Here is an 8,546-nt window from a genome sequence, read left to right as displayed (position 1 = left end):
CCAGGGTCCCCAAGGGTCCATTGGGCCCAGCCAGAGGTTTGCCACACACCATGTGTGGTGTTGGGCCATTGGAACAGTCCTGGGGCAAGAAGGGGACCCTTTGGTCTCGGGACATGCATGGCCCAGGACACCCCGCAGCTCGGAGGATCTGGGGGCCGCCCAAGAGCCACCCCCCAGTTGGGCCTCGGCTGCAGCAAAATGCTTCAGGAGCTCCCTCTCGGCATCGGGTGGCACCGGTGACCTTTCGAAGCGGGGAAGCCGCCCTGCCACGGCCTCGTTGTTGGGACCCTCTGGTGGCTGCTCAAACACAGGCCACGCCACGGAGGAGCCTGGGTCAGGGAGGCTCCTCGTCTCCCGATCTGCAGCCGTTCCCCTGCTTTTGGCTCAGGATCACGCCCTGGCCGCGAAATCCCCATCCCAGGAGGATCCCTTTGCTTCCCTCTGGCCTGGGGGCGCCCACCACAGCTTGGCTGCACGGCTGGGTGATGGCCAGCAGGCCACTGCTGTCTCCAGCCCAGGCCCTTGCTTTTGCCCCTGCTGGAAGGTTAAAAATGGAAACGGCGCTTTTCTTTCTTTAAAGAAGCCCAGCCCCAAATAAGGGGATGACCGAGCGCTGAAGATCCCTCCACTGAGCGCGTTCCAGCTTATCTCTTGGAAAGGTTGCCTGCGCACGGCCAGGAGGCCACCAGGGACGTGAGCAGTGCCCAGCCCAGCCAGACGGTTCCAGGAGGGCTTAAAACGGTCTCCGTTGGCCAGCCTTTGCTCCTCTCCCCTCCGCAGAAGCGCCTCCAGGGAGGGCAGACCCCCAGCGCCGCGATGGAGGCCATCAAGAAGAAGATGCAGATGCTCAAGCTGGACAAGGAGAATGCCATCGACCGCGCCGAGCAGGCCGAGGCCGACAAGAAGGCCGCCGAGGACAAGTGCAAGCAGGTGACGGGTGGCGGCGGCACTGGGGAGCGGGGAGCGGGCCAGTGCCGCCACTGCTGTGCTGGGATGCTTGCCTGGCCCGCTGCTCCCGCCCCGGGAAGGAGTCGCGGGGCTGTCTGCCCACCGTGCTTCTCCCCTGGCCTTCACGCAGCCCAGTCCCTGAGTCCCCTCATCTTGCCCATGGCGCAGAGCACAGAGGCCGAGGGCTTGCTGCCGAAAGACGCCCCCGGCGCACCCCGGGCATGCTCACTCGGAAGCGGCCAGCATGAGGCCGCCGCGCACCTTCTCTGGCACTCCGGCCCCCGAGAAGCACCGCCTCATCATTTTGGGGGGCCACATGCTTCCGACAGAAGAGGAAACGGGGAGTCCCTCTGAGCGCCCTCATCCCACCGAGCCGCGTTCCCTGGAAAGAAGAACCGAGGGGAGAGGCGGCGGTGGCCGCCTGTTTCCCGCGGAGGCAGCCGAGGTCATGGCTGGACACGGGGGATTAGGGGGGCTTCTTCGCAGCCCTCCATGCCAGAGGCAGAGCACGGACCGGACCGCTCGCTACTGGGCCCAGCGCTGGCCTCTGGGCCGAGCCACTGGCTCCGCCTGGGCGTGGGCCAGATCGCTTCCCCTCTGCAGTGCAGCGGGCCCAAGCAGGCTGCCCTTTCTGTGGCCACAACTGTGCCACAAGCGGGGGGCTCCTCAGACCACTGGTGGAGCACAGACTCTCGCCCGCACAGAGGACAAGCAGGGATTCACGGGCGGGGGCATGGCTGCATGCACAAGCACGGGCTGTGAGCGGGCACACTGGTTCCTTGCAGGACGCACCCCCAGGCTGCGGTTGCCCCTTCCCCTCCCCAGTGGTGTGGCTGCGGACCCTCCTGGCAGACCCCCACCCTCCTGGAGTGTGTGTGGGGGGGATGGGGCAGCTGGGCTCCAGGACCGGAGGGAGGGAGAGAGAGAGAAGGAAAGGAAGACCCTGGTGGGCACGTGAAGGGGAAGGCATGAACATGCCCCCCCCCCCCCCGGTGCATGTGGCCTCAGAACCAGGCCCCACTACTGCATAAGCGCGCATGGCATCAGGCGCAGGGAGGCATCACTCGCCAACTCCCCCAAGAAGCAGCCCCCCCCCAGTGGGAGTCTGGTGTGGCTCAAGGCTGATGAACTGAGCTGGCTCTTCTTGAAGAATGCCACGGATCCTGCCCTGCCGTCCCCAGCGCCACAGAGAAGGGAAGCCTTGGCGGAGCTCCCGAGAAGGGGGGCTCAGGTGGACGGCGCGGCGGCACTGGGCTGGCGGGAGGGCAGGCGAGCCGGGAGGCCCCCGCTGCCCCGCCCAGGCAGGCTGCCGGGCTGCCATGGCCCCCGCGGCGGCGGCCGGGGCCCGGCCTACTCAGGCCTGCGCTGCTCTCTTCCCCACGCAGCTGGAGGACGAGCTGGTGGCGCTGCAGAAGAAGCTGAAGGGGACGGAGGACGAGCTGGACAAGTACTCCGAAGCGCTGAAGGACGCCCAGGAGAAGCTGGAGCAGGCCGAGAAGAAAGCGACGGACGTACGGACGGAGCCCGGGGGGGCGGGGGCTGCCCGCACGGGGGGGGGGCCTGGCCACAGGCCGCTGTTCCTGGGGGTGGCAGCTGCGCAGAGGCGGAGGGCCCAGGAAGCACACGGGCTCCCACAGGGCAGAAGCAGGGGCGAGGAAGAGGCCCCAGAAGGTGCCAGCCACGGAATGTGCGGCCCGCGTGATGTCTTGAGCAGGCCCCCCGTGGGCCACTGAGGCTGGGAGGCCCGTCCCCACAGGGTCGCGGCTCCTCTGGCGGGCTCTTTCTGGGGCTGCCAGGCCGGACCGCCGCCCCCCCGAAGGGCTGGGCCGCCCTTAGGCAGAGGGGGCGGCCTCTGCCTCAGGGCCCTCCCTGTGGGCCGGAGAGCGCCTTTCCCACATGGCTGTGTGGACGGAAACGGAGAGCTTCACCCGGGCCGGGGAGGGGCCGGGCCTGTGCAGAGGTGCCGGCCTGCTTTCCAGCCGGCCTGCCATCTCCTCCTTTCCTCCCTCCCTGTGGTGCAGGCCGAAGCAGAGGTGGCCGCGCTGAATCGCCGCATCCAGCTGGTGGAAGAGGAGCTGGACCGAGCCCAGGAGCGCCTGGCCACAGCCCTGCAGAAGCTGGAGGAGGCCGAGAAGGCCGCCGACGAGAGCGAGAGGCAGGCTGCAGGACACACAGCTGGACGGACAACATCCGGGGGGGGTGTGGCTGGGCTGGGCTGGGCCTTCCACCCCTCACATCTCCCTGATGTGGAGCTGGTTCTGGCCCGGGGCGATCCATTCAGAGCCTCAGCCAAGGCCCCCAAGGCTGAATGGCAGGTGGCCCAGGAGGGCTTCCACCGGGGCTTTGACCGGGCCTCTTCCGTGTCCTCTTGCAGGGGCATGAAAGTCATCGAGAACCGGGCCATGAAGGACGAGGAGAAGATGGAGATCCAGGAGATGCAGCTGAAGGAAGCCAAGCACATTGCCGAGGAGGCAGACCGCAAATACGAGGAGGCGAGGCAGCTGTGGGGTGCGGGAACAGGGGCCTGGGCAGGATCAGGCATCCAAGCAAAAGGCCCCGGTGTCCTTTCGGGAGGGACGGGTGGACGATACCTGCTTTGCAGGTAGACAGTCTCAGGTTCGATTGCCCTCTTCTCCAGCTTGAAAGGGCCTCAGTTAAGAAGGCGGGAAAAGGTATTACTCGACCAGGGGCCCTGGAGGAACGGGCCGTCCTGTGCTGCCTGCCCCAGCCTCGGATAGGCGCCCTCTTAGGGTCATAGAATCCTAGAAGAGTAGGGTTGGAGGGGGCCCACAAGGCCATCGAGTCCAACCCCCTGCTCAATGCAGGAATCCAAGTCAGGGCATCCCTATAGAATCATAGAAAAGTAGGGTGGGAAGAGGCCTGCAAGGCCATCGAGTCCAACCCCCTTTGCTCAGTGCAGGAATCCAAGGCAGAGCATCCCTATAGAATCCCAGAATAGCAGGGTTGGAAGGGGCCCGTAAGCCCATCCAGTCCAACCCCCTTTGCTCAGTGCAGGAATCCAAGGCAGAGCATCCCTATAGAATCACAGAATAACAGGGTTGGAAGGGGCCTACAAGGCCTCCAGTCCAACCCCCTGCTCAGTGCAGGAGTCCAAGTCAGAGCATCCCTATAGAATCCTAGAATAGCAGGGTTGGAAGGGGCCTACAAGGCCATCCAGTCCAACCTCCTTTACTCAGTGCAGGAGTCCAAGTCAGAGCATCCCCGACAGATGTCTGTCCAGCCTCATCTTGAATGCCCCCAGTGTGGGAGAGCCCCCCGCCTCCCTAGGTCATGGGTTCCGTTGTATTGCTCCAGCAGTCAGGATGTTTTTCCTGACGTTCAGCCACAATCCGGCTTCCTGTCACTGGAGCCCATGATTCCGTGTCCGGCGTTCTGGGATGATGGAGAAGAGGTCCTGGCCTTCCTCTCTGTGTTGCTGCCTTAAGCGATCTCTTGCTTGCTGTCGGAGCTTCTCTTGATGGCTCCCCTCTGAGCACGACCCTGTCCTCATCCTCCACACCACTCATGCTTTTACAAATGCAGCTCCTCTTCTGGGTTTTCCTTCCTGGCAAAAGGAAAAGGAAAAGCTCCTCCTGTGCAAGCACCGAGTCATTGCCGACTCCTAGAAGGACGCCACTTTCGCTGGCGTTTTCCTGGCAGACTGTAGCGGGGTGGTTTGCCATTGCCTTCCCCAGTCATGACTACCTTTCCCCCAGCAAGCTGGGTACTCGTTTTACCAACCTCGGAAGGATGGAAGGCTGAGCTGACCTGAGCCGGCTACCTGAGACCCAGCTTCCGCTGGGATTGAACTCAGGTCGTGGTGGTGAATCCCCGGCCTGTGTGGCAAACGGGCCACCTTTGAACCGGGCTTCCGCTCAAACGCCCCAACCCTCTGATGGCATTTTGGGGTGCTTTGTGCTTCCTCCGACCGTTTCCCCTTCTCTGTTTTTGAAATGCTGCATGTTGGGAAAGGGCCCAGACCTCCACGTAAGCAAGGGTTCAAATCCCAGCAGCATCTCCAGGCAGGGCCGGTTGTCCGAAGCCCCGGAGAGCCCTGGCCACCAGCCAGTGTCGGCAGTACTGAGCCGGAGGGACCCCAGGCCTGATTCGGGACGAGGCAGGCAGGGCCTCCCTTGTATCTGGGCTACACTCTAAGTCTTTGTTCTGGTTGCAGGTCGCCCGCAAACTGGTTATCCTGGAGGGAGAGCTGGAAAGAGCTGAAGAACGCGCTGAAGTGTCTGAGCTGTGAGCGCTCACCGTGCGCCGATGTGCACTGCAGTGCCTGCCTGAGACAGAGAAGCCAGCCAGGCTCCCCGCAGAGCCGCTTCTGCGAGCTGCAGAGAGAGAGAGAGAGTTGGGCACGATCTCCGGGGTGGCTGGGATCTCACGGCCCTAGACCTGGGTGGTTGGGTCTAGGCGGGATCTCACTGACGCTCGAGTCTCGTACCTTTCAGTGGGACTGGAAGGTGTCTGGTGTTTCTAGATCATAGAATAGTCACAGAATAGTAGGGTTGGAAGGGGCCTAGAAGACTTTAGTCCAACTAGGCATTCAAGACGAGGCTGGACAGCCACCTGTCAGGGATGCTCTGACCTGGATTCCTGCACTGAGCAGGGGGTTGGACTTGATGGCCTTGTGGGCCCCTTCCACCCCTACTTCTATCCTGTCCTGTCCTGTCCTGTCCTGTCCTGTCCTATCCTATCCTATCCTATCCTATCCTATCCTATCCTATCCTATCAACTCCCCTCCAAACCCAAGATCGTGGGTCCTTGTTTGGGTAAGCGAGATCCGGGCACTGTTGTGGAGGTCTCCCTGGGCAATTTGCATGCCTCGCCCGGCCTCGGGGCCTGCTTGAACGGGTGGCTCCACCAGCCGTCTGGCTTGAGCATCCCTCGCTGCAGGTGGGATCGAAAGCCTCTTCGGCGAGGGAGACCAGCTCCTGCGCTGGATCAGCCTGGGGAGTCCTCCATAAGAGGGGGCTCCGCGTCTGCGAAGGCAGGAGCTGGCGCTCTGGGCGCTGGGGTGACAGGTCTGTGCAGAGCCCACTAGGCTGCGGGGAGCCAAAGCCTCTGCCAGCCCATCCCCTATGCGTGAGTAGCGAAGCCTCCTCGTGAGGAGGAGCAGTGGCAGCGGCCTCACAGCCTCCTGTCCCTGTGTGCAGGAAGTGCGGCGACCTGGAAGAAGAACTGAGGAACGTTACTAACAACCTGAAGTCTCTTGAGGCTCAGTCGGAGAAGGTTGGTGGCTCTTCCTGGGCATGGGGGGGGGGGGCAGCCTTTGCCGGACTGGCTGGGACAGCGGCAGGGCGCTGGGTCTCCCACCATGGCAGTTCCTCTGCCTCCCCCCCACCCCAAGCCGCACTCAGCTGCCACTGTCCAGTCTAGAATCACAGACTCGTAGGATAGTGGGTTGGGAAGGGGCCTGCAAGGCCATCCAGTCCAGCCCCCTGCTCCATGCTCTAGTGCTGCTGGTGTTGCCAAGGCCTGGAGGCTGGCAAAATGCCTCCCTCGGTAACCTTTGAGGTGGCCGGTCTGAGGCGGATGGGAGCCTTTTCTCTCGCAGTGCGGGGACACAGCAGGAGGAAGCTGGTTTAGCCAAGGCTGCTGCCGGCCCAGCTGACAACTGCCACAAGCTGGCCGCCCGTGTCAGAAGGGCTCCTAGCCTCACGCCAGACCCAGGCGAGGGAGAACAGCATGCTGCCTGCCCCCCGTGCTGAAGGGTTTGGGGCTCTGCTGTGACACTTATCGTGGGGTGCCAGGAGAATATCCCGGACAGGATGAGAAGGATGGATGAGCACAGGGGTCCCCGACGCGGTGGCCAGCCAGCAGCCTTTGTGGCAGCCATTTTGTGCTGGTGCCCACAGCAGTTTCTCAAATTCCCAGATGTGCCCACAGGTCCAACAAGGGTGGGGACCCCTGCATTAGCAAGTCTGTATGCTCAGGATGAGGGGCTGGTGGCAGGCTGCACAGCCCTTGGCTCGGTGGCTGGTTTCTTCCTGATTTCCCCCCATCCATAAAATAACCTGCTTTGACCCTGTTTCGCAGTACTCTGAAAAAGAGGACAAGTATGAAGAGGAAATCAAGCTTCTGACTGACAAGCTGAAGGAGGTGAGGCGACCGGTCTGCGGCACTGGTCGGGGGGGAGCGGGGCGTCCGATCTGCGGCAACAGCCCTCATCTCGCTTGAACCTCTCTGTTTAGGCTGAAACACGGGCCGAGTTTGCAGAGAGGACAGTTGCGAAACTGGAAAAGACGATCGATGATCTGGAAGGTACGGGATAAACTCTTGAAGGTTTGGGGGTCAAATGTTCTGGTGCCAGAGGTCCTTGCAGGTCAACATTAGATTCCTGCATTGAGCCAGGGGTTGGGCTTGATGGTCTTACAGGCCCCTTCCAACCCTCCAATTCTATGATTCTATAGGGATGCTCTGGCTTGGAGTCCTGCACTGAGCAGGGGGTTGGACGTGAGGGTCTTACAGGCCCCTTCCAACCCTGCTATTCTCTGATTCTATAGGGATGCTCTGACTTGGGTTCCTGCATTGAGCAGGGGGTTGGACTGGATGGTCTTACAGGCCCCTTCCGACTCTACTATTCTATGATTCTGTGACCATGTTGATGTCTGTGCTGTTGCGTTTGCTTGTAGTTGTTTCCAGGAGGCCTTTCAGAGGCCTCTGGCAGGACGCTCACCCGTCGCACTTGGCGGAGTGTGGCGTGGCTGAGAGTGACTGCTGGGAGCCAGGACTTGGTGGTTCGAACCCCTTGTCTGAGCCAGGCACTCAGGTGGGTGGTCTTATGCGAGCGGCCATGGCTTCACCTGCAGCATGCAGATAATATGTGGCTTCCTGTACAGGGCTGTGCTACGGAGCCCTGGAGCCACGTTAAGTGCCGTCCTTTGAATGCTCTAGAGCTCAATTGGTGGCCAGAATTGTTTGGAAACCTTTCTTCTTGCATTCTGTGGGAAACGTTTGTGTCGTGCTTAACATTCCTTCCGGTCTCCTTTTTTCTGTTTCTCCCCGCCACCCCTGTTCTCTTCCACGTTTCCTCGCTCTGTGCCATCTCTGCTGTGCTCCTGTGGCCTCCTCTCTCTGCCCTGCAGACGAGCTGTATGCGCAAAAGCTGAAGTACAAAGCCATCAGCGAGGAGCTGGACCACGCTCTCAACGACATGACTTCCCTGTAGATGGGGTCCGCCCGGCTCGGCCCTCCTTTCCTCCCCAGACGCTGCAGAGCGCTCTGCCTTGTGTTGCCTCCACGCATTGCCTGCCGTTTCTCTGTCTTTCTCTTTGAAAACGGTCTTCAATTAAAATTCACTGGCTCTGCTTTGATTTCTTCTCTTATTGCTCTCTATTTCTCTTCACATGGTGTCTTCCCCTTGCTTACCCGTAGACCTTCATCTTAGCTGAGCTGAAGAGAGCTGTTTTTTTACATTTAATAGCTGCCTCTCCCCAAGGAGAGAGGGGCTTTGTTTCCACTTGACCCTGCCCATAACCCCCACAAGTGAAGCCAGACCAGTCATTCATTCATTCATTCATTCATTCATTCATTCATTTCTTAATCACCCATCTGGCCTGTCACCCAGCCACTCTGGGCGATGTACAATAAGA

The 8,546-nt window shown here is 61.3% G+C and overlaps 1 protein-coding gene across 2 annotated transcripts; it reads left to right on the top strand.

Moving 5' to 3' along the window:
• The first annotated feature begins 816 nt into the window (after positions 1–816).
• Positions 817–8,122, top strand: LOC146334007 (tropomyosin alpha-3 chain-like). 2 transcript variants are annotated; one of them, XM_084825046.1, is made up of 9 exons: positions 817–930; positions 2,334–2,459; positions 2,970–3,103; positions 3,323–3,440; positions 5,123–5,193; positions 6,108–6,183; positions 6,991–7,053; positions 7,146–7,215; positions 8,040–8,122. In XM_084825046.1, exons 1-9 carry the CDS (start codon positions 817–819, stop codon positions 8,120–8,122), a joined length of 855 nt encoding a protein of 284 aa, XP_084681172.1. The 2 variants fall into 2 exon arrangements, with proteins under 2 accessions (XP_084681172.1, XP_084681173.1); XM_084825047.1 differs by lacking the exon at positions 2,334–2,459.
• Positions 8,123–8,546: the final 424 nt, after the last annotated feature.

Source organism: Heloderma suspectum, chromosome W (assembly GCF_057233095.1).
Source record: "Heloderma suspectum isolate Gila_16-S chromosome W, 16-S_ref, whole genome shotgun sequence".
Classification (NCBI taxonomy): domain Eukaryota; kingdom Metazoa; phylum Chordata; class Lepidosauria; order Squamata; family Helodermatidae; genus Heloderma; species Heloderma suspectum.
Note: the sequence above shows the minus strand (reverse complement) of the source record. Positions and strands in the feature narration are given on the sequence as shown.